Source organism: Danio rerio, chromosome 22 (assembly GCF_049306965.1).
Source record: "Danio rerio strain Tuebingen ecotype United States chromosome 22, GRCz12tu, whole genome shotgun sequence".
NCBI classification, from domain to species: Eukaryota; Metazoa; Chordata; class Actinopteri; order Cypriniformes; family Danionidae; genus Danio; species Danio rerio.
This window is the reverse complement of record NC_133197.1, coordinates 4,215,764-4,242,358: the sequence shown is the minus strand read 5'-3', so window position 1 is coordinate 4,242,358 and position 26,595 is coordinate 4,215,764. Positions and strand designations below refer to the sequence as shown.

At 38.8% G+C, this 26,595-nt stretch overlaps 1 protein-coding gene and 1 long non-coding RNA gene across 4 annotated transcripts in view; both read left to right on the top strand.

The window, feature by feature from the left end:
- The window catches only part of LOC141380132 (uncharacterized), a 337,436-nt gene that overhangs the window by 173,768 nt on the left and 137,073 nt on the right, over window positions 1-26,595 (top strand). The window lies entirely within an intron of this gene.
- On the top strand, window positions 50-15,269 carry mhc1ula (major histocompatibility complex class I ULA). 2 transcript variants are annotated; one of them, XM_021469380.2, is made up of 6 exons: window positions 50-78; window positions 1,679-1,939; window positions 2,663-2,941; window positions 3,020-3,301; window positions 14,448-14,545; window positions 14,809-15,269. In XM_021469380.2, the coding sequence occupies exons 2-6, from the start codon at window positions 1,822-1,824 to the stop codon at window positions 14,875-14,877; spliced, it is 846 nt and encodes a 281-aa protein (XP_021325055.1). In that variant the 5' UTR covers window positions 50-78; window positions 1,679-1,821; the 3' UTR covers window positions 14,878-15,269.

The window sequence follows — 26,595 nt, the reverse complement described above, 5'->3', positions numbered from 1 at the left end:
GAAAGTAACATGAGCCTGAACTTCCGTGTTGACTATGCTGATGTGCTTCACTTGCATGTTTCCAGTGTACAGACAATGGTAGGGATTTCCATTACTCTTCAGTAACTGCTCTTAAATTGTTATTTATACTTGTGGATTCTGGTTCATAATGAAGATCATCGTTGTTTTTATCTGCATACCTTTTGTTTGCTCAGGTGAGATTTATTTTGTAACATCATTGTGAGTCTGTTAACATAGCCTTTAGCTATTTTTATGTGTTGAACGCAGAAAATATTTTTTAATCTAGCTCACTTGTGCAATATATTTAAAATATTGTAAAAACTCATATACGGTTATTAATGGTTGAAATTAGTAAAACGAGTACAAATTAAAGAAACCATTTCATTACAAGTGGTGAAAGACTAGAGCCTATTCTTGAAAGCAGATTATGTAAAAGGAATAGGTGCATGCAACGTTTAAAACTTATGCTCTGAAATTTAGCTAATCTGGAACAAGTTATGTTCAGGGTTAATTCCACTTTGCTATATGTGTGTGTGTTTCTTAATATATTCAGTTTTATTTTTAATAAATAAAAAAAAAACTTGCTATAAAACAATGTTTATATGTAAATATTTTTGTTTACTTTTATCGCATGGTGGATCTGATTATTTTTCTAATAATATGTTGTTTAAATGTTTTTATATATAGAAAAATCTAATCTTATAAAAAATGTGAAAGCAGAACCAACCTTCAAAAAAGCATCTTACAAACAGTAAAAAATCCTTTTTACAATAATAATAAAAATGTACAACTACCAATAGTAAGCACTAAGAATCAACCACAATTTAGAAAATGTTGGGACAGTATGGAAATGCATATAAAAAAAAAGAAAGAAGTGATTGCCAAGTTTAGTTTGATTTGTATAGACAACATGAACACAAAATATTTCATGTTTTGTCTGGTCAACTTCATTTCATTTGTAAATATACATTCTTTCCTGTCATTCAGACCTGCCACACATTCCAAAAAGTTTGTGACAGGAGCAGTTTAGGGCAAGTAATCAGGTAAACTGGTGAAATAAATATGTGATTGAACAGGTGATTGTAATTATGATTTGGTACAAAAACAGCATCCAAGAAAGGTCTTGTCCTATTGGAGCAAAGATGGACCGAGGATCGCTAGTTTAATAACAAATATGTGAGAAGCAAAGTTCCTCAAGGGAAGAGAGGAAGACATTTGGATATTTCACCTTCAACAGTGCAAAACATCATTAACTGGTTTGAGGAATCTATAAGAATTTCAGTGTGTAAAGGACAAGGGCGCAAGCCTAAACTGAACAACCGTAATCTACAATCCCTCAGGCTGCACGCATCAAGAATTCCCATTCATCTATGAGCCATATCACCACATGGGCTCAGGACTACTGCAGCAAACCATAGTCAAATATCACAATATGTATTTACATCCACAAATGGCAGATCAACTGCCCTGTGTCAAAAAGAAGCCCTATGTTAACAGTGTCCTTGAAGTGCAGTCAACTTCTCTGGGCTCTGTGGCATTTGGGATGAACCATAACACAGAGTAAACATATAGTATTTTGATGTGATGCTATGACACCCATATGGTGCTGCTTTGATTTTCAGTGTTTTGTGTTTAAATGTTTCATGTATTTTTGTTGTATATATTTAATACTTTTTAGGGTATCACAGCCTCATCACAACATATACTGGAATCAGAGGAGCATCAGAAACACCAATCTTTATTGCTGTAGCCATACTTGATGGCGAACAGATTGATTATTATGACAGTGTCACAAATAAACTGATTCCCAAACAGGACTGGATGAAGGAATACGCGTCTGAAGAAATATGGAAAGAAGATTGTAAGATTAGAGGAGATGTCCATCAGATCTACAGGAGCAATATTAATGTTCTAATGCAGCGATTCAATCAGAGCAATGGTGAGATGGACAAAAAGTTATAAGGTTTAAGGTTTGTGTGTGTACATATATAGTTGAAGTCAGAAATATTAGCCCTCTTCTAATTTTTTTCTTCTTTTTAAAATATTTCCCAAATGATGTTTAACAGAGCAAGGACATTTTCACAGTATGTCTTATATTATTTTTTCTTCTGGAGAAAGTCTTATTTGTTTTATTTCGGCTAGAATAAAAGCAGTTTTTAAATTTTTAAAGACCATTTTTGGAACAAAATTATTAGCCCCTTTAAGCTAATTTTTTTCAATAGTCTACAGAACAAAACATCGTTATACAGTAACTTACATAATTACCCTAACCTGCATAGTTAACCTAATTAACCATGTTAAGCCTTTAAATCTCACTTTAAGCTGTATAGAGGTGTCTTTAAAAAATCTAGTAAAATATTATTTACTGTCATCATGGCAAAGACAAAACAAATCAGTTATTAGAAATAAGTTTTTAAAACTATTATGTTTAGAAATGTGCTGAAACAATCTTCCCTCCATTAACAGAAATTAGGGGAAAAAAATAAACGGGCATTAAAAATTCAGGGTGGCTAATAATTCTGACTTCAACTGTATATATATATATATATATATATATATATATATATATATATATATATATATATATATATATATATATATACAGACAATATATATTCATGTATGACCTTTTTTCATCCCCTTTACACTTGTTCTCTGTCAGGTGTTCATGTTTATCAGAGGATGTATGGCTGTGATTGGGATGAAGAAACTGAAGAGTCACATGGGTTTGATCAGTATGGATATGATGGAGAGGATTATGTTATGCTGGATATGAGGGAGATCAGATACATCACACCGGTTCAGCAGGGAGAGATCACTGTGCAGAAGTGGAACAGTAACAGAGAACAGCTCAAAACTCTACAACATTACTACAAATATGAGTGTGTGTACTGGTTAAAACAGTTTCTGGGATTAAGGAAAGCTGATTTGGAGATCAGAGGTACTTTGTCTTGGAGAAGTTCAACAAGTAGATTTTTTTATTATCTAATGTAAGTGTATCTAATTTATTTATTTATAGATCCTGAGGTGTTTCTGTTGCAGAAGAATCCATCCTCTCCAGTGGAGTGTTTTGCCACTGGTTTTTACCCATCAGGAGTGATCATTACCTGGTTAAAAAATGGACAAGATCATGGTGAGAATGTTGAGCTTAGAGAACTAAAGCCAAATGAGGACGGGACCTTCCAGAGAAGTAGTAGCCTTCATGTCTCTCAAGAAGACTGGAAGAAGAGCCTATACACTTGTGTGGTCGAGCACCAGAGAATGACCATCCAGAAGTCAGGGGATGAGATCAAAAGTAACAGTAAGTTCTTAACAATTCATAGTTATAATTAGTTTTTTTTCCCCCACACAAGGTTAATCATATCCTTAACAAGTTTGTCTAATCGGATCTTGTGTTCACATTGGGGCAGGTTCAGAAATTTTGTGGCAAAATTATCTCATTTAATTATGAATATTAATAGAACAATCACACTCAACATTGAAACATACTATCATGCTGGTAGACAAGGAAGACAAGGATGGATATCGTTTATCAGTTTTATTCAAAACAAAGTCACTTAATCAAAGTGAAGAAGTAAAGGAGTGGTGTTAATGCTGTTAGTGATCTTCTTGCCCAGCATCTGATGTTATCAATCTCACATATGATTTGTTCATGGGAACATCAGCAGGTGAGTTTACAGACATACAGTTCATCAAGTCAACGCCAAATATTCTAGTAAACACTAAGTGTAAGCACTTTCCTTGATCAGTATGAAGGATCCGAAGACACATAAGAAACATCCGTGGGTAAGTATACAGACACAGTTCATCAGATGGATGGCATATGTTCTATCAAACACCAGATGAGAATATTCACTTCCCTTGATCAGTGTGAAGGACTCGAAGACTCATAAGAAACATCCATGGAAGAAGAGGAAAAGATGAAGTTGGTTCAGGGAAACAAGGATGGCCAATAACTTAGGACACATTGGAATGGGGTCAGACAAGTAGTGGTTTAATGAAGAGAATTTTGTGCATACTCAACCCATGGTAGATACTGGCTCCAGGTGTTTTGGTGGCTGCCGGAGTACGAACGGAGGTACTGGGAAAATTTTTTTCGCTCTGTCTGTTCATTCGTCTGCAGGTGGTAATCAGAAGAAAGGCTGATTGTAGTATACAGAAGACGGAAGAATGCCTACCAGACCCTGGAGATTAATTGAGGTCCTCTGTCTGATACAATATTCTCAGCGGTAATTGTTGGAAAAGGGCTTTTGCTGTTTCCAGGGGTGTAGGAAGACATTTCAGAGGTATTAGTTTACAAGACTTTGAAAATCAATCTTCTACTACTACAAGAATGGTGGTATACCCTTTTGAACGTGACAGACCAGTGGAAAAGTAAATTCCTAAATGGGTTCAGGGTCGGCGGGGAATGGGTAATGGCTGCAGTTTTCCTTCAGGCAGGCGGCGTGGAGTTGTAGAGACGGCACAGACCAAGCAACCCTTAATGTACCGGTCAACAACATGGGTAATTTTGGGCCACCAATACTTCTGTTTGAGGAGCGAGAGGGTTTGCCTGCTGCCAGGATGTCCTGAGCCAAGGGAGGTGTGCGTACTATCCAGGAGTGGTATACTCACTAAAGCTAAGCAGGGCTGAGCCTGGTCAATACCTGTATGGGAGACCACATGGGAAATCTAGGTTGATGTTTGAAGTGGTGTTAGTTTGACCAGCAGGGGGCGCTCAACCTGTGCTCTGTGTGAGTCCTAATGCCCCAGTAAAGTGAAGGGGACACTTCACTGTCAGTGTGCACCGTCTTTCGGATGAGACGTTAAACCGAGGTCCTGATTCTCTGTGGTCATTAAAAATCCCATGATACTACTTGTAAAGAGTAGGGGTGTAACCCCAGTGTCCTGGCCATTGTCCCTCAATCGGCCCTTACCCATCATGGCCCTCTAATCATCCCTATCCACCGAATTGGCTCTATCACTGTTTCTTCACTCCACCAATAGCTGGTGTGTGGTGAGCCCACTGGTGCGGTTGTGCTGTGGTTGCCATCACATCATCCAAGTGGATGCTGCACACTAGTGGTGGTGTGAAGAGACTCCCCTCATGATTGTGAAGAGCTTTGGGTGTCTCCAATGCCATAATTTTGCTCAGCAAATGTTAATTTCCTGGAGTAGTACCCACACGGAAGGAGGACTTCGGGCTCACCAGACCATTGGGAGAGTACTGCGCCTACTCCGTCGTCAGCAGCATCCACTTCCATGATGAAAGGCAGTGAAGGGTCCGAACGACGAAGGATAGTGCTGTAGATAACATAGTTCTCAGTTTGTCAAAGGCAGGATGCACTTCAGGGGTCCAGGTGAAAATACATTGTTTGCCTTTGAGAAGGGAAATTAAAGGAGCAGAAAGGATACTACAGTTCTTTATAAACAGTTGGCGAAGCCTAGAAATCGTTGTAGTTCTTTGATGGTTTTTGGAGTTTCCCATTGAGAAAAGGCATCCACTTTGCTTTGCTCCGTACTGACCCCATCGGTGGTAACCATGTATGCGAGAAAGGAGATGATGGTTTTATGGAATTCACACTTTTCAGCTTTGAGGAATAGTTGATTACCTCGGAGACGTTGAAGGACTTGCTTAACATGGTCTTGATGTTCTTCAAGTTTATGGGAATAGATCCGCATACCATTGTTATAAACTATTATACAACAATGGAGATCTTGGAGATGAAGGAGAAACTGGATGCAGCAGGAGAGGTGGATGGTCTGAACCCTTGATGGAGAGCCTTCTTGCTGTACGAATTCATCGCCTCATGGTGATGAACCAATGGTTGTGGCTTGGATGGATAATAGAGTGCATTTCTTGGAGTGAACAGCAGAGGGAATAGTATAATCGTGGTTATTACAAGCGGTACTCCATCCCAGGATCTCGTCTGTAAGTTGATATGGGGTTGATGTTTTTGAGCCACAGTCTGCCCAGGATGACATCAACGTTGGCACAAGAAAGAATGAGTAAAGAGAGTTTTCTTGATGGTTATGGGGAAAGAGAAGAATTACTTCCTTTGTATGCAGGGATATTTTGCCATCACCTAATGGTAAACTCTGTATGGTTGTAATTTGGTACTGAATCTCATTCCGAATGCAGGGAATACGATGTTGGGAGATGAAGTTGAAAAAGATAAAGTTTCCAGCCACTCTCGAGTCCACCAGCACATTCATGGGGAGAGTACGGGAGTTCACAGTTAATTCTGCGTGCTGTGTCTATCTGTCATATAAGAGAGACAGATAGAGTGAGCATGACTTTACTCACCATTATGCAAGGCAGACGAATGGGGCAGGCTGAGATGAGGTGAGTAGATTCTCTACAGTTCAGCCAGAGCTGGTGAAGGATTCGCTGTTCAGAGGATTCCAGGTGGTATGCATCCATTATCAACGGCTCCTCAGCTTCCAGTGCTGCCGATGGAACTTTGGGAGGTGATATTGGGTTATCAGATAAGGAAGAAGGACAGGCAGATAAATGTTGGGAAACGGTGATAGCTTTCTTGATGAAGGTTTCTAAGTTAGCATTATCATTGTAAATGACCATTAGTTTACGAATATGAGGTTTTTGCCCCTTACAATAAGCTGCTAGGAGGGCTACTTAATTCCACCCACTGCTGGTAGCGAGTGTTCTGAACTGCAGCATATACTCATGGATGGTGAGATTTCCTTAGCAGAGATTAATCAGTTCGTCATGTACTGACAGGGAAGTGATGGGAACTGTAAATATCTCTACGAAGTGGCTTATAAACGTTTGTGAGGTAGCCATCCCCAGGCAGCTGGCATTCCATAGAGCATCAGCCCACTGTAGAGCTCGGCCTGAAAGTAGGGATATCATGAAATCAACTTTCGAAATTTCATTTGGAAATTCATAAGCATTAGCTTCCTTATACAGTGAACATCGAAAGAGAAAACCATTGCAGGTGCTCGGTTTGCCCGAGTAATTCATGGGTCGAGCAAGTAGAGTGCTTCCAGTTAGCACAGCGCTAGCTTCCATGATGATTTTTTCAGGGCCGAAATTCTGTCATGCAGGTAGACAAGGAAGACATGGATGGTTATCATTTTTAGCAGTTTTATTCAAAACAAAGTCACTTAATCAAAGTGAAGAAGTAAAGGAGTGGGGTTAATGCTATTAGCGATCTTCTTGCACAGCATCTGATGTTATCGATCTCACATTTAGTTTGTTCGTGGGAACGAACGTGCGAGAGGTCCCACGTTCAGATCCCGGACGAGCCCCCATTTAAATGTTACGACTTTTAAGTTTAAGTATTACGACTTTTAAGGGGTAACGAGAATTAAGTGCACCAAATAAATGAAAGCAATATAACAAAAACCCCAATCTAGCTAATATTTACACTCTAAACTTTCCAATACAAAATAAACCAACACACCATCTTCAGCGTTTACACACTATGACTAAACTACTACTAAAAACTAAAAATACGAAGAAAACTTACAACGGGTGTTGCTCACTTCTAGACTTGTGTGTTTAGACAGTGAAGTTATCTGCGTGATGCAAAGTGTGTCATGTGACATCTAAACTCCTTGAATCCAAGGGAAAGGTTGACGCCAGACGTCAGGGGATTGCCACATATACACATCCAAGACAGTAACAGCGATCAACACAAGAACAAGACCAAAATCAAAACTAAGTTCACGTCAACATCACAGCACATAACAAAAAGCCAAAAACACACACAAAAGCAAGCAAAGACAGCTAGTAAGTCAGAGCAAAAGCAGAACGAGCTTCCCCGCTCATGTCCCTTTAAACTTTGAGCTCCTATGCTGATTGGTTGTGAAGGTGATGACGTCACAAGGTGGAATTAAGGTTGACATCTTCACAGACGAATGAGATACTGGAATGGGCAAACCTGAGAATTGACAGAGATAGAGAGAGAGGGAGCAAGTGAGCGAGCGAGAGAAGGAGAGAGAGAGAGAGAGAGAGAGAGAGAGCACACACACACAAGCAAAACAAACAGGCATATACATATGACTGTAACAATCAGCAGGTGAGTTTACAGACATACAGTTCATTAAGTCAACGGCAAATCTTCTACTAAACACTAAGTGTAAGCACTTCCCTTGATCAGTGTGAAGGACCCGAAGGCACATAAGAAACATCCATGGGTAAGTATACAGACACAGTTTATCAGATAGATGGCATATGTTTAACTAAAATGGGTCCAAAGTGGGGGGCAGGACAGACTTAATGTGCTGCATGACAAGCCGTTGAAAGCACTTCATGATGATGGGAGTCAATGCAATTGGACGGTAGTCATTGAAGCAGGAGGGAGATTACTTTTTTGGGACAATGGTGGTGGCTTTGAAACAGGTGGGGAAGACAGCCTGGGTTAGAGAGATGTTAAAAATGTCTGTGAAGACATTAGTGAGTTCTAATGCAGTCTCTCAGTACATGACCTGGGATGTTGTCAGGGCCCGGAGCTTTGCGTGCGTTGATCCTTCTGAAGGACCTCCTTACACTGTCTGGAGACAGAGTCATCACCTGGTCACCAGGAGGAGGTGGCATTTTCTGTGCAGTGGTGCTGTTTTGTCCCTCAAAACGACCGAAGAATGTTTTTAGCTCGTTCAGCAGGGAGATGGTGCTGTCACAGGCCTGTGGTTGGGGTTTGTAGTCTGTGATGGACTGTATTCCTCTCCACAGACTCTGTGTGTCTCTGCTGTCATTAAAGCGATGGGCTATTCCTCAGGAGAACCATCTCTTAGCCTCTCTGATGCCACAGCAAAGGTTGGCTCTAGATGTCTTTAGGCTCACCTCATCTCCAGCTCTGAAGGCAGTGTTCCTAGCCTTCAGGAGGCTGAAGACCTCTCCTGTCAGCCATGGTTTCTGATTGGGACGGACTGTGATGGTTTTGGTGACTGTTACATCCTCAGTGCATTTGTTTATGTAAGCTGTGACAGTCTCAGCATACTCCTGGAGGTCAGTGGTGTTGTTGTAAGTGGCAGCCCTTTTAAACATATCCCAGTCTGTGGTATTGAAGCAATCTTGTAAAGCCTCTAAAGAGCCTTCTGGCCACACTTATATCTCCTTGCAAACTGGTTTAGTGACTATAACGATCAGTCTGTAAGCAGGCATTAGCATGACAGTTAAGTGGTCTGAGGCACCAAGGTGGGGGAGGGTGAAAGCTTTGTAAGCTCCTCTCTGTGTGGTGTAAACAAAGTCCAATATGTTATTGCCCTGTGATGGAAAGTCTATGTGTTGATGTATTTTTGGAAACACACTCTTTAGGTCTGCATGGTTTAAGTCCCCTGCCAGGATGTCCCCTCGCCTCCATTGTGGGCGAGGTGTTGGGGTGGGGGTCGGAGAATGAGTAGGCCTCCGGAGCAAACCGAGATCTTGCATATCCTCAGTGTCCGCGGAGTTGTAAAGTTTGGTTCTGCCGATGTCGAGCAAAAATGTTTGACTATATGCACGCTTAAGGACAGATAAACGCGACGTGGACGTACAATAACGCTGCGACGTACAAGAAGAAGAACACAAAAACACCATTTTTTTGGGAGAGAGAGAAGCCGCAGCGTGTGCATGCGCTGACATCTTGGATATTAATTATCAATAATAGCGATTTATTATTCATCCTTAATATCCTGGATTAATTTATTAATTTGACCAAAAAAATATAACCAGACCTCGCCCGCTCGTCCGAGCGGACTGGTGAGGATCTATTTATTTAGAAAGGGAATTATTTCCACTCCTTGTGAAGTAGATTAATCATTTATTTAGTAAGTTTGATTAACTTAATAACAGCTTGTAGCAAAGGAATCAATAATTTCAGTGACTTTTTCTGAGGCAAACAATACAGTCCATTTGAATATAGTGGGATTTATTGACTAGTCTGCCATATAACGAACAAACGCACAAACATAACATCAAACATAGAGCAAACGTATACTGAATATACATAGGCTATATTGGGATCTATAGAATATATAACAAACAGAAAGAAACAGAAAAGCGAGGAAATAGAGAGATTAGATAAAAGAATGGCAAATCTACCTCAGTTCCACACAACTATTCAGAACCACCAAGATTGCAAAGAAAACACCTTTTTGATAAGGGGCACAGCTTTAACGCATAACATAAAAACCTTTAGTAAGGTGGCCTTTCTCTCTTTTTTACAAATTTCTCTCTTTTTGCGAGTTTCTTCTGATGGAGTCCTTTAGTGTCCTTTCTAGATGCACGGAGTTTGCGATGAAGGTTGGAGGATACATGATCGCAACTTTAAACTAAGTTTTACTTTGCTGGAAAAATAAGAAAACGTGGGCTCGGATGATCCACTCAAGTACAGAAATACGGTTTGCCCCCCTTAAAGGGGGCTCAGCTCTCAGAAAGCTTCTTTCGGATCTTCTGCACAAAGTTGTGCGTGCAGCTGGGTTTTAAACTGTGGTGGCATGTCACACCCTTTTTTTACTGACTGACCAATAGTCTCCTAGCAAAGTTTGAGCGGGAGATTTTCTTTGTCTCTGGACCGCTAATATGCAAAATAAGGATCCGCTCGAAAGCATGCAATAGACATTAACTCAGAGCATTAAATAATTTAAGCCATATCATGCGCTATGCAATGGCAGGAGAAACCTAATGGTATTAAACGAGACAGTTTTAAGAAATACATCAACATGATTCACACATTCTTAGCTGGTATACCAATTTTAAAAAGGGCACGAGAGAGAGATTTACTAGTTAGAAAAGTTAGAAATAAAACACAAAGTTTACAAACACATAACATTTACTTTTGGGCTGATTCAGGATTTCTGAGTCCATTTCAGTGTCGGGACCCTTGTGTGTGTGTGTGTCCCTGTGTGTCTCTGGAGGAAGGGGGGCAGGAATGTCTTTTGAAGTTTGGGCAACCATCTCTAGCTTACCTCTAGATAAGTGAGATGTCACACAGGCACAGACTTTGTGGCACCAAGAGTCATAAACCCATGCAGAGAAGACTTAGACCCCTTTATAAAACCAATACGTAATTTTATCTACGGACTGTACGTTACACAGAGGTACATAAACACCTCACTGCCAGCTAGCGTTTTGGAAGTGTTATTGCAGAGCAACAGAAACAGCGCGCAGAAGTATAAATGCACAGCTATGCGAATTGCATGCGCCGTGGGTTACGCCGGTCACTTGGCGCAGAAGTATAAACCAGGCTTAAGGAACTTGGCCTGCGGCCTTTTGCCAATACATGCCTCCCACCAGTTCCAATATACAGTATACAGCCACATCGCACTGCTACTTATGTGATATTGCTCACATCTATATATATATATAGGCTTATTTTGTACAGTAACTTTTAATTTTGTACAGTACAGCCAAGGTGATCTCTATACAGCAGCATATTTACAAGTTTGGTGGGCTGTCACATTTGCCAAAAGTAAAAAAAAAGTAAAAAAAAAAACAACGGTATAGAGACAGTACGTGTTAAATGAATTCCAAAATTGGTGCCTTTTAAACTCTGTGGACCCTATACAGGGTTCAAAGTGACATCATCAGTGTATTTATTTTAGTGGTGGGCGGTTATTTGTGGTAACGTGCTGCGTTAATGCGAGACTCTTATCAGGCGATTAAAAAAAGTACAGCTGTTAATCTATTCTCAATGTTGGGTTGGGAGCTGGGTCTATTCTACGCAAGCTATGATGACTTTCACCTTGATATTTTAGCGTGGATGTATACTTGGCTGAATTGCACTGTAGGTAAAGAGAGAACAGGTCTTCGAATCTGTGTGTATTCCTACTGTGAAATTACCTAACGTGACGTGCTAACATGGATGCAGTTCACTAGAGTGAATTTGATTAATGTTAGCTCCACATCTAACTATCAGGCACCTGTAGTTTATGTGTTCCAATAAAACATATACAAATAAAATGGAGCAGGTGCTTTTTAAAATAAATGACGCTGAATGAAACTGGTGAGCCGTCAAAAAAATGCTCTTCTGAATCAATCGGCAGGATGCCCTTCTGGATCTTTCACTTACTTCGAAGGCACGACTGACTACGCTTACATGGACATCTGTAGTCTAGTTATTTGCCTTAATAGACAATAATATAATTAAGGTGTTTACGTGAAGTGCTTTCATGTAAGAGTTTCCTGTAGTTTTGGATGACTTTAACTGCAGTTTGGCAGTTTCACGTTCACTCATGAACATTTCATTCATTCCCCTGTGACAAACTGGGGTACTACACACAAATGAGGAGTAAGGACTGGTGAGAGTGTAATGAAATTTACTAACACACGTCCAATGCAATCTGTGTGTGTGTGTGTGTGTGTGTGTGTGTGTGCGTGCGTGCGGTCCTTTACTGATAGCCGCGTGTGTGGATTTTGTGGGAAAATATGGCGAAAAGTCCTACATGACGGTAATAATTTGATTGCAGTGTTTACTTTAATAATGTCACTAATATCTGCATACTCTACATGTCTCTACTCCATTTTTGTTTAGTTCAGTTTTGATTTTAATCGGATAAAGGTCATCAAAAATGGCTGTTTGGAGTTTATGTAGGCCTACATTTCAAAATTCATGCTAAACTGAATAAACAACATCATTTATTTTCATCACCAATTATCATAGAACAGTTTCTCAAGCAGTTTGTGACTAAGATTAGCCCCTGGTCCAATGCTCCACCTGGCTTGAGAAAACCGTTCCTAAATAGTTACTTTTAGTCATTATTTGGGTAGCACACGTATTCTGAATACCTTCGGTTGGATTCAAATGAGCCATTTTAATCTAGATTAATTCCAAGATTACAGTGAGATTAGATTAAAAAAATATCTCTAGCCACCTATCATTTATTCAAATATGTAGAGGCCAGGGGTTGGCCAATACCCCTATTTATGGCACCATTTGAAATCTTAGAATCTCAATATTTAGTGTTAGATTCTTAAGTAATTTCAAAAGGTTTTCTGTTACTAAGATTTTGCATTTAAACTAATGTGGTAAGATTTAAAAGTTAGGTAGGTGTTGGGAGTTTTTTTTTTTTATATAGACTAAGGGTGCTTTCACACCTGCCTTATTTAGTTAGATTGAATCGCACTAGAGTTCGTTTCCCCTTTTGGTATGGTTCGTTTGGGCAGGTGAGAATGCAGCAATCGTACTCGAGTGCGCACCAAAAGCGGACCAAACAAGCGTAGCGAGACCTGCTTGAAGAGGTGGTCTCGGTACGCTTTCAAACGAACCCTGGAGCGGTTCGTTTGTGGAGAGAATATGATTCGTACTAAAACAGGTCCAACCGCAAAAAGTACTGCGGCTTTTGGACTAATTCAGCTGCCGTAGGCCGATGCGCTGTGCATCATGGGATATGGAGGAAAATATTTGTTGAAACCGCTTTACCAACAGAGAGAGAGAGAGATGGGAAAACATTACCTGATGGATCGTTAGTAATATTTCCGCAAGATGACCATGTCACAGTTTAGCTAAATTATTTTCAATCATTTTTGTAATGTATAGTTTGTCTAAAGCAGGGATACAATCAGCCAGTGCAGTCAACCCTCCAGAGTAAAAGGTTTTGTTTACCTGTGGGAGTTCACTGGCATTTTCCCGCACGTGAATTCTGACCAATCAATAAGCAGTTTAGGAAATATATTCGACAACATCTGGCCAATGAGAGATGTGGATTTTGTCAGATGACTGCATTTTGGTTCATTTCAACTGGTTCGGACCAAAGCCAGCAGTGTGGTGTGAAAACGACCCAAAGACGGCAGAAAATGCAACAATGTATTATTTATTGCGCTTGGTCCGGACCAAATGAAGCGAACTACAGATGTGAAAGCACCCTAAGGCAGGTGTGAAAGCACCCTTTGAGAGAGTCACATTTCTTCTTTTCCTCTGTTTGCTGACATGCTTGAAACAAACACAATTATCTGCAGGGTGCTGGATTACACAAGGCCTGAGATACACATTTCCAAGTACACAGTTAAACCAATTTGTTGCTGCTTCAACATTGTACAGTATGTGGGTATGGGGAGCTTTTCAATTTACATAGAAAAATCTATGAGGAAAAATTGGATTGATTTGTGGGGCATTGTTATTCATTTTAGGTGCATTTTAACTTAAGATGCATTTACTTTAACATTGCTTTAACTTCTCACTTTAGACTGGCCAAACCCATTGGACAAAAGATGCCATTAAGCAATACATCTAAAGGATTTATTTTTCTTGTCTTCCAAAAAAAAAAAAAAAAAAAAAAAAAAAAAAATATATATATATATATATTTATATATATATATATATATATATATACATTTATGCATGTATATATTTTTAATTAATAATGTCTACCCTGGACCTAACATATGAATTATTTCATTTTATATTGAATTAAGTTTGTTAATGTCTCAAGTTAAATCTACATTTGTTTAATAGCTTACTTGCTTTAGTCCTGTATTGCCGTTTCCTTATTATTGTTTGTTTATTGTGTTTTTTTCCCTTTAGGTTCTTCAGAAGTGTTCATAACACCTGAGCGTGTGTTGGCAATTCTCCTTGCTGCACTGGTTATTTGTCTTTGTATCTGTTATTTAGTCTATCCAAAGGTATGTTTACCTTTATTTATCTTCTTCCTGATATTTATAAACAGTTCACATTTATGAATCCTATTTTAATTTCAGTACAACATAAATATAATTCTGAAATGTTTTTAAACTAAATAAAGTATTAATCGCATTAATAAGGTGATCAATGTTTCATGAAGCTTGTTAATATATTGGATTAACATTAAAATGATCAAATTCTATTTTAATAGTTGTTTAAATAGTGTAATTTGAAACATCTTTTTATCTTTGTCATTACTTTGCAGAAATTAAAGCCTTATCAGCCAGTCAATCAAAATGAGGAGATGTATGAGTACATCGTCAAAAATGAATGAGGAGTTTCCTTCGGTCTTTTGCAATTTCACATGGATTGAGTCCAGCTGGGAATCTAACAGATGATTTTTTAGCAGACATGTAATGCCAAACAAGTTTTATTTCAAGACATGAAACACATTAATGCACACACTTTATTTATTATATATGTCAGACAATGGGTGTGTAAACATAGCCGAGAGACATTAAGCATTTTGAAATGCAAACCAGATAAACATTGTTCAAATTCAGTGCTTGATACCAAACTTCAATAACACGCATAATGAACCCAGTACATGTCATACTGTTTTGTGTTTGTTGATACATTAATTTAAATTTTTTTTTAAGAAAATGTCCTGTCAAGTTGTAAGCTTTTTGAGTGCTCATCTTAAAAATAAACAAATTAATTAAGAAACATTTGCAGTTTTTCTCATTTAATAATACAGTTTCACACAAGAAAACAATATAAGGCAGAAAAATTTTATGCAGAATAATGTTAATGTTGCAGATGCGACATCATCTACATTTGTATATGATGTATTGTAAAGTATGTGTGAAAATGCAAAAACAGTAAAACTTTCAGCAGCATGCTATGCAGAAAAAAAATTCTGTTGGTGGTCTGAAATCGATAAATCAAGCCTTCATATAGACATTGTAAGCGTTAAAAGACACTTTTATAGCGATAAAACAGTTTGTTACCTAAACAAAGAGTAAAAAAATTCTAGACTTGTGCATATGTGTGTGTGTGTGGCTGTGTATTTATGTATATACAGGGGTTGAACAAAGAAATTTTCTGGTTTCAGACTACAATAATGTTATTGGCCAATACAACATCAATTAGAAATATAGCTGCAAGCAGCAATTATCAGGGGCCAAGCAGCCCAGCGGCCACATTATAAACAAGGACAGCAACAAGCTACAGAGGAACAGGAAAATTCTATAACCTTTCCTAAACGGTTCTGAGTGGTTTTTAAGTGGCTGATTGCTAGGCAGTTGCTTAGGCATTGCTACTGTAAACCCGAATTAGACTTTACTGGAGTACAACTTTAGTTTTTACATATATTCAACTAAATAGGTTAAGCTGTATTAAAAGAAAATCTTTAGTGGGTGTAGAAGACAAATCAACTTTGGAATAGTAGTCTTTACTAAAAATCATTAGTTCACATTACTAATTTTATAGAGGATATGTTTTGTAAAATGACTATTAATTTTAACATCATATTAATGTAAAAATGCCTTTGTGCAATGATAAGAGTTATGTTTAAAAATAAATATAAAATAAAAATAATACCACTGAAATTTTACAATTTTAAGCACAAAGAATCAAACGACTTTTAAATGTTTTTATTTTTGTTAAAGTTTTACAGCGAACATTCGTTCTGGCATTAGCAATTATTGCTAATAGCACAATTGTGCAAATTTTGCATTGAATCAAACAGCAATAGACTCTATGCATGAACTCTGCTGACGTGTTTCCGGTAGAATATAGGCCAGTCTCTCTGTTCCGCATAGCGCGCTCTACAGTGAAATCTTCTAGCAACGAAACCAAAACGCATTCCAAGCATGGCAAAGAAGGGAGACTTACACTTAAATTGATGAGGATCCTGTGCCAGTGGATGCCCAGCATTTGGAACATCATTATTGTTCAGTTCCACAACCCACGGTAAATGATTAATACACCAGATCAGGCTGACAGTCTCCGTGAAGAGGTGGAGTGACTAAAAGGACACTCCTTCTTTGCTGCTTTTATGGCTCTTAAGGTACGATTAAAAATGATGAACTAGAATTTGACACAGATGAAAGAAGTAACAAGTTGTAATTTTATGTTATATTAAATAATATTACGTTTTAACCATGCTGTATTAACTTGTTTTATACTATATATATTGTATTACTAACGGACTAAGCCGAAAAGAAAATGAATGAATATTGTAGTTTTTACAATGTTCCGTTAATGAATGCAGCAACATACTGTAGTATTAACTGTCATGAACTTCAATATAGTTAATATATATATAGTGTGTGTGTGTGTGTGTGTGTGTGTGTATGTACACACAGACCAAACATTCTAGTGTCATGTAATAGGCAAATAACAAATTGAAACAATTCTGTTAAGCACAAGTGTTTTTATGCAAAACCTAATACATTTCTTTCTGTTTTATACATCTACTTGCATTAAATCTGATTTAGTTTCACAACTTGCATCCTACAACATCGAGTGTAATGTGTCCAGAGTAAGAGCAACTGTAAGGGAGACACCGTCTATCGCATGGCTGAGGGTCTACAATGAGCATCTCACCCGCAGCATGAAGCAACACAAGATGGACAGTCATCATCTCTTTCCATTACAGCAAACAACAACCAGATTTGACAATGGCTTGCCTTCTGCGCATTAGTAAAAGCTTGAGCTAAAGATTAAAGAGTACACAGACTGTACATAATTTATATGTTGTTGCCTGCACTGCAGGAATATAAAGTTGTCAATATAAGCGTAAGCTTGCGCAGGTGTGCTTCATTGCCAAATAACCCAGCATATAAGCACACATGGAGCAAGCAGACGCCATCCTTTTTAAGCTGAAGAGACTTGCTAACAGCTAAGGGACAGTCATTATGGCGATGGTAAATAGCATTTCCGTTCCCCGAGGGTTACTTCCGTAACCTGAGCGTTCCCCTTCGGGTGGGGAACTCCAGTGCTATTAGTGGATTTGATTTAAGGAAAATTCACGAATTAGGAGAACTATGGAAAACGCCATAATGACTGCACCTTACCAACGCCTCCAATGAGAGGATAGTCAAGCAAGCGTGACGCACCCACATCATGGTAGGCGCAGTCCTCCAATGTGTCCCTGGCCCTAACTTATCCCACTTCAAAGGAAGTTTTACGGAATAGGTTTTTTTTTTTTTGGGAGTTGCTGGCGTCTAGATAATTCTAGGAAATACGACAGTACGTTGGGAAGCGTACAATCCCGGTAGGGAGGACGCTGCCGAGACCATCCGCACCCAATAGGGGAGATAAGATGGCAATTACATATGGACTAGCCCTAAGAAGGGGGAGTGCGCATAAGAAGATGGTTAGCGGAGAGGGAAGACACGGGTCCACCCAAGAGGGGGGACTGAACCATGGCAGAAGGCATATGGGATCACCTAGTGGGGATCACGCATAGCAGACGCCTATACCCAAAACGCGGGCTGACCAACGGGCAGATCTACAACGTAGGGGGCCAGCAATTGACTCCTCAGCTAAGTCAGTGCGGGGGGCCATGGAGAAATCTGCAGGGCCCACCTGACGGGGAACTTACTGACAGATAAGAAGGTACACATATCTCTGTGTTAGGGAAAAATGGCACCGCAAGCCTTTTACAACACCTTACCGAGTTGTTTCCTCAATCACCAAAGGGTTACCTAATACCCTTGAGGATACTGGCACCACTTGCAGATTGTAAAACCTAGCAAATGAGTTGGGTGTCGCCCAGCCCGCAGCTATACAGATGTCTGTTAGAGAGATGCCGCGTGCACGCGCCCAAGAAGATGCAACGCTCCGAGTGGAGTGCGCATGCACTTCCGGGGGACACGGCTCACCTCTTCAGGTGAAATGGCCTCCACAATCCAGTGGGATAATCTTTGTTTCGATAAATGATTTGAAAATAATTTGCACTGTCTGTATTTTGCACTATTAGTGTATTTGCACTGTCTGTATTTTGCACTATTCTTGTATTCGCACTGTCTGTATTTTGCACTGTTCTTGTATTCGCACTGTCATTGTATTTGCACTGTCTGTATTTTGCACTATTCTTGTATTCGCACTCTGTATTTTGCACTGTTCTTGTATTCGCACTGTCATTGTATTTGCACTGTCTGTATTTTGCACTATTAGTGTATTTGCACTGTCTGTATTTTGCACTATTCTTGTATTCGCACTGTCTGTATTTTGCACTATTCTTGTATTCGCACTGTCTGTATTTTGCACTATTATTGTATTCGCACTGTCATTGTATTTGCACTGTCTGTATTTTGCACTATAAGTGTATTTGTACTGTCTGTATTTTGCACTATTCTTGTATTCGCACTGTCTGTATTTTGCACTATTCTTGTATTCGCACTGTCTGTATTTTGCACTGTTCTTGTATTCGCACTGTCATTGTATTTGCACTGTCTGTATTTTGCACTATTCTTGTATTCGCACTGTCTGTATTTTGCACTATTCTTGTATTCGCACTGTCTGTATTTTGCACTGTTCTTGTATTCGCACTGTCATTGTATTCACACTGTCTGTATTTTGCACTATTCTTGTATTCGCACTGTCTGTATTTTGCACTGTTCTTGTATTCGCACTGTCATTGTATTTGCACTGTCTGTATTTTGCACTATTAGTGTATTTGCACTGTCTGTATTTTGCACTATTCTTGTATTCGCACTGTCTGTATTTTGCACTATTATTGTATTCGCACTGTCATTGTATTTGCACTGTCTGTATTTTGCACTATTAGTGTATTCGCACTGTCTGTATTTTGCACTATTCTTGTATTCGCACTGTCTGTATTTTGCACTGTTCTTGTATTCGCACTGTCATTGTATTTGCACTGTCTGTATTTTGCACTATTCTTGTATTCGCACTGTCTGTATTTTGCACTGTTCTTGTATTCGCACTGTCATTGTATTTGCACTGTCTGTATTTTGCACTATTATTGTATTCGCACTGTCTGTATTTTGCACTATTCTTGTATTCGCACTGTCTGTATTTTGCACTGTTCTTGTATTCGCACTGTCATTGTATTCACACTGTCTGTATTTTGCACTATTCTTGTATTCGCACTGTCTGTATTTTGCACTGTTCTTGTATTCGCACTGTCATTGTATTTGCACTGTCTGTATTTTGCACTATTAGTGTATTTGCACTGTCTGTATTTTGCACTATTCTTGTATTCGCACTGTCTGTATTTTGCACTATTAGTGTATTTGCACTGTCTGTATTTTGCACTATTATTGTATTTGCACTGTCTGTATTTTGCACTATTATTGTATTCGCACTGTCTGTATTTTGCACTGTTAGTGTATTTGCACTGTCTGTATTTTGCACTATTGTGTATTTTGCAATATTATTGTATTCACACTGTCTGTATTTTGCACTATTATTGTATTCGCACTGTCTGTATTTTGCACTATTATTGTATTTGCACTGTCTGTATTTTGCACTATTTTTGTATTCGCACTGTCTGTATTTTGCACTGATATTGTATTCGCACTGTCTGTATTTTGCACTATTATTGTATTTGCACTGTCTGTATTTTGCACTATTTTTGTATTCGCACTGTCTGTATTTTGCACTATTATTGTGTATTTTGCACTATTATTGTATTCGCACTGTCTGTATTTTGCACTATTATTGTATTCGCACTGTCTGTATTTTGCACTATTATTGTATTTGCACTGTCTGTATTTTGCACTATTTTTGTATTCGCACTGTCTGTATTTTGCACTATTATTGTGTATTTTGCACTATTATTGTATTCGCACTGTCTGTATTTTGCACTATTATTGTATTCGCACTGTCTGTATTTTGCACTATTATTGTATTTGCACTGTCTGTATTTTGCACTATTTTTGTATTCGCACTGTCTGTATTTTGCACTATTATTGTGTATTTTGCACTATTATTGTATTCGCACTGTCTGTATTTTGCACTATTATTGTATTTGCACTGTCTGTATTTTGCTCTGTTCTTGTATTCGCACTGTCTGTATTTTGCACTGTTCTTGTATTCGCACTGTCATTGTATTCACACTGTCTGTATTTTGCACTATTCTTGTATTCGCACTGTCTGTATTTTGCACTGTTCTTGTATTCGCACTGTCATTGTATTCACACTGTCTGTATTTTGCACTATTCTTGTATTCGCACTGTCTGTATTTTGCACTGTTCTTGTATTCGCACTGTCATTGTATTTGCACTGTCTGTATTTTGCACTATTAGTGTATTTGCACTGTCTGTATTTTGCACTATTCTTGTATTCGCACTGTCTGTATTTTGCACTATTAGTGTATTTGCACTGTCTGTATTTTGCACTATTATTGTATTTGCACTGTCTGTATTTTGCACTGTTAGTGTATTTGCACTGTCTGTATTTTGCACTATTATTGTGTATTTTGCACTATTATTGTGTATTTTGCACTATTATTGTATTCGCACTGTCTGTATTTTGCACTATTATTGTATTCGCACTGTCTGTATTTTGCACTATTATTGTATTTGCACTGTCTGTATTTTGCACTATTTTTGTATTCGCACTGTCTGTATTTTGCACTATTATTGTGTATTTTGCACTATTATTGTATTCGCACTGTCTGTATTTTGCACTATTATTGTATTCGCACTGTCTGTATTTTGCACTATTATTGTATTTGCACTGTCTGTATTTTGCACTATTTTTGTATTCGCACTGTCTGTATTTTGCACTATTATTGTGTATTTTGCACTATTATTGTATTCGCACTGTCTGTATTTTGCACTATTATTGTATTCGCACTGTCTGTATTTTGCACTATTATTGTATTCGCACTGTCTGTATTTTGCACTATTATTGTATTCGCACTGTCTGTATTTTGCACTATTCTTGTATTCGCACTGTCTGTATTTTGCACTATTATTGTGTATTTTGCACTATTATTGTATTCGCACTGTCTGTATTTGCACTATTATTTTTTTTGCAATGTCTGTATTTTGCACTATTATTTTATTTGCACTGTCTGTATTTTGCACTGTCATTGTATTTGCACTGTCTGTATTTTGTACTGTCTGGAGCCAGCATCTAAGCTTTTCACTCATCATAGCACACATGCTGCTGATGATGTGACAATAAAAGTGATTTGATTTGATACTAATGGAATGAAGAGCAATGAAAATTGGCCAACAGACTGCTCACATTCAACCTTGAAACTTACAAAACTAAATTAGTGCGAAACCTCATTTTCTCTCTCTCTCTCTCTCTCTCTCTCTCTCTCTCTCTCTATATATATATATATATATATATATATATATATATATATATATATATATATATATATATATAAATTAATGGTGGGCCGTTATCGGTGTTAACTTGCTGCCTTAACACGAGACTCTTTTCAGGCAATTAAAATATATATAGTTTGGCAGTTTCACGTTCACTCATGAACATTTCATTCATGCCCCCATGACAAACTGGGGTACTACACACAAATGAAGAGTAAGGACTGGTGAGAGTGTTATGAAATTTCATAACACACGCCCAATGGAATTTGTGTGTGTGTGTGTGTGTGTGTGTGTGTGTGTGTGTGTGTGTGTGTGTGTGTGTGTACGTGCGTGCGGTCCTTTACTGACAGCCGCGTTTGTGAATCTTGTCGGAAAAAATGGCGAAAAGTCCTACATGACGGTGTTTACTGATCGCAGTGTTTACTTTATTAATGCCACTAATCTGCTTGTTAAGTGGTGACGTGTTAGTGACGTATGTTTATATGAAATTAACCAGCTCATGAGCAGGTCTGAGCTACCAGAACTGTTGCTATGACAACAAGTTTAGATAAGTTTTGAAGAACGAAACGATCCTGGGTTGTATCAAATCATCAATATCAAAATCCAGCTAACTGAGTAATCCATGTACAAAGAACAGACCCCAGGTCTCAGATCAGTTTGACAAGGTTGTAGATGTTTTAATTGAGACATTTATAAAATGAAAACAAATACTAGTTAATAGTTAAGTCTCTTGTTGGCCCTTTCTCATAGCGTGATTTGGTTCAAAAACATTTATATTTTACAATAACTTACAATTGTATTTTTTTTAAGTGGGTTCAGAAGCTTCCTTAATAATCCGTTTAACATGAAGTTTCATAATTTCACTCTTAAGAGATATTAGAGCCGGATGAAAAGATTCACCTGCATAGGATTTCTCTCAATACATCTGTGCTTGAGCAGGAATATTAACAGGTTGTGTTTGGGCTCTCCTCCTTCAACCTTTGCTTTCCAGCAGTGAAGGTCCTCCAGTCTCCAGCTCGTCTTCCTCCCAGCAGGTGGACTCCTCGCTCTCGGAGACCCGACTGTGATTCCAGCGGCTATTAGCTCAACGAGAGGCCTAGAAGATGAACGGTCAGGCCGGTAAACACACACACACTCACACACACACACACACACACACACACACACACACACACACACACACACACACACACACACACACACACACACACACATCCTGCTCAGTGAAGATTTACAAGCCCAAATCACATCTTCAGTTTCTCCAGGAGCAACACACTGGCATCTCTGACCTCTGGAGAACACTTACACACCAGATTCACATCCTGATTCTGCGCTGGTCATTCTTTGGTAAAATTTATTTCCTGCTCACACTAGACTTCAGCACAGCAGTAGTGATTGATGACACACGACAGCAGCTTTTATGTTGTCTGGTGTTTGTTTGCTAGGGTGTTGCTATATGATGTTTTGTGTGGTTGTTAGGATGTTGCTATGGGATGCCTTGTGTGTTGCTATGTGATATGTGTTCCGTTTAGTTGCTAGGGTATTGCTATGTTGCTCTTGTGTGTTCCATGTAGTTGCTATGTGATGTTTTGTGTATTCCATGTGGTTGCTAGGATGTTGCTAGATGATGTGTGCTCCGCGTGATTGTTAGGGTGTTGCTATGTAATGCCTTGTGTGTTTCGTTTGGTTGCTAGGGTGTTGCTATGTAATCTCTTGTGTTTTCTGTGTGGTTGCTAGGGTGTTGCTATGTGTTGTCTTGTGTGTTCTGTGTGGTTGCTAAGGTGTTGCTATGTGATGTCTTGTGTCTTCTGTGTGGTTGCTAGCTAATTGCTATATGATGACTTGTGTGTTCTGTGTGGTTGCTAGGTTGGTGCTACGTGATCTCTTGTTTTTTCTCAGTGGTTGCTATGTGTTGTCTTATGTATTCCATTTGGTCGCTCGGGTGTTGCTGTATGAAGCCTTGAGTTTTCTGTGTGGTTGCTAGGATGTTGCTATGTGATTTTTTGTGTTTTCTCTGTGGTAGCTAGGGTGTTGCTATGTGATGTCTTGTGTGTTCTGTGTGATTGCTTAAGTGTTGCTATGTCATTTCTTGTGTGTTCTGTGTGGTTGCTAGCATGTTGTTATGTAATGTATTGTGTGTTCTGTGTGGTTGCTAGGATGGTGCTATGTGATCTCTTGTGTTTTCTCTGTGGTTGCTAGGGTGTTGCTATGTGTTGTCTTGTGTATTCCGTTTGGTTGCTCGGGTGTTACTGTATGATGCCTTGTGCTTTATGTGTGGTTGCTAGGATGTTACTATGTGATCTCTTGTGTTTTCTCTGTGGTTGCTAGGATGTTGCTATGCGATCTTTTGTGTTTTCTCTGTGGTTGCTGGGGTGTTGCTATGTGTTGACTTGTATTCCTTTTGGTTGCTCAGGTGAGGTCTTATGTGTTCTGTGTGGTTTCTAGGGTGTTGCTACGTGGTCTTCTATGTTCCCTGTGGTTGCTAGGATGTTGCTATGTGATGCCTTGTGTGTTTAATGTGGTTGCTAAGATGTTACTATGTGATTTATTGGGTGTTCTGCATGGTTGATTGAGTATTGCTTTGTGATTTTTCAGGTGTTCTGCATGGTTGTTAGGGTGTTACTATGTGGATGTTAGGTATTCTAGGTGGTTGTTCGGGTGTTGTCTTGTGTGTACTGTCTGGTTGCTAGTGTGTTGCAGTGTGAGGTCTATGGTTTTGAATTGTTGCTAGCTCTGAATATCTTCTGGGTTGTTGCTGTGCAGTCAGTAGGGTTTTTATTAGTGGTTGCTATGGTGGTCTGCACAGTTACTAACGTGTTGCTGTGCAGTTGCTATGAATTCATTTATTCCTTTGGCTCAAAGGGTGCGCAAAAAATAAATTGACTTTTTTATTTCGTTTGCACAAAGTGAACATGAATCAGGCATTCTAAAACACCCACGATGATCACAATGTAAAATTAGACAGATCTATCTACTAGCGGAGCTTGTGTTTTCACACAGTTGTAATTTGATTGGGTGTGAAGTGTTTCGTGACACATCTAGACCTAAGAGGTTTCGTAGTCGTTGATTTGCTGTCAGCAGTTGAAGAGTTTTAACGAGAAGACTACATCAAATCTCTTAATTGAACAAGTTGATGAAAGTCTCAAATCTAGGTGTGAAGGTACGAACTGTAAGACAACACTGTGTGCATTTCTTTAGGGCGTACTCACTCTATGTACAGTTGCCCTGAACCAGCCGAAGCACACTTGTCCTCCATCCCGTCTCCCCAGACAGCACACATTTACATTACATTTGGGTCTGGACACGCTTACGTCATTGATGATGTGCTGTTCAGTCAGCACTCTCGCTCAGCACAGTGGAGATTTCTTTAGTTATATTGTTTTAGTAGTTTGGCACGCAGTCAAATATTTCGCAGAACAGATCAGCCACTTTTGACGCTCATAAACAACCATGAAGTCCTCTTGCTGCAGGTATTAGGAGGTTTGCTGAAGGTGCAGCTGTTGTGCAGTAAGGGTGTTGCGTCTTAAATAATCTACGGCAGTTTGTGTTCATTGAACAGTAAGAATGATTAATAAAACCATATCAAACAGTCCCTTAAAAGTCACGCCTCGTCTTCAGTTTTGGACTCTGGCGCGCATTGTACTCACACTACAAGTGTACTGCGCCAAAGCCCAAGTGAACCATGCTCTGGCACACCTTCTAACCGGGCCAGGGCCGCCCAAATGAACCGTCCCTGAGCCCGATTCAGCGCACTCACACTTCTCAAACAATCCGGGAAACTGGCCTGGGCACGGTTCAGATAGCATAGTGTGAGTACGCACTTAGACTAGATATGCGGTAACACTTGTGCATAAACATCCATGCACTACCAGTCAAACGTTTGGGGTCAGCCTGATTTTTAAATGTTTTAAAATAAGCTTCTCCTGCTCACCAAGGCTGCATTAATTACATAAAAAAACAGAACACATTGTAAAATTGTGAAATGTTAAAAAATAACTATTTAAAAGCTGTTTATCATTAAATTTAACCATTTCTTCCAGTGATTTTAATAATGATGAATTTTCAGCTTCATTACTCCAGTCTTCAGAGTCACGTGATCCTTCAGAAATCACTATAATATTAATTATTATTGTTATTATTAATATTATTATTATTGTTAATGTAATAGTAATAAAAGCAATTATAACTAAAGTGATAATTTCATTTGAAACTACACACAGTATGTCAGTGCTTCATTTGTGAATTGCGAGGTCGTGGAACAGATTGGGGTAACGTATTCGGGATGAACGATGAAAGTGAAGAGTGGGGCGTTGACATGGACAAAATTGAAGAGGGTTGAGTGAAAGTGAACAGCGGACGGGGGAGGAGGGCGGTTGAGGAGGGGCTAAAATAAAGTGCCAAATTAAGCCCTGCAGTAAGTAATAAATAAATATTCAGTAAATAAGTATTTAACAACTTAACATTTTTACAATTAATAAATGCCACCTTGATGAACAGAATAATTGAATTATTAATAAAATTATTAATAATAATTTAATTAATGAAGTTGTAAAACTACATTTCTATTGCGGCTGGAAGGGCATCCACTGCGTAAATACTTACTGGATAAGTTGGCGGTTCATTCCGCTGTGGCGACCCCGGATAAATAAAGGAACTAAGCCGACAAGAAAATGAATGAATGAACTACATTTCTATTGGTTTAAAAATAAACCGTGAAAAAACAGAAAGTTTTA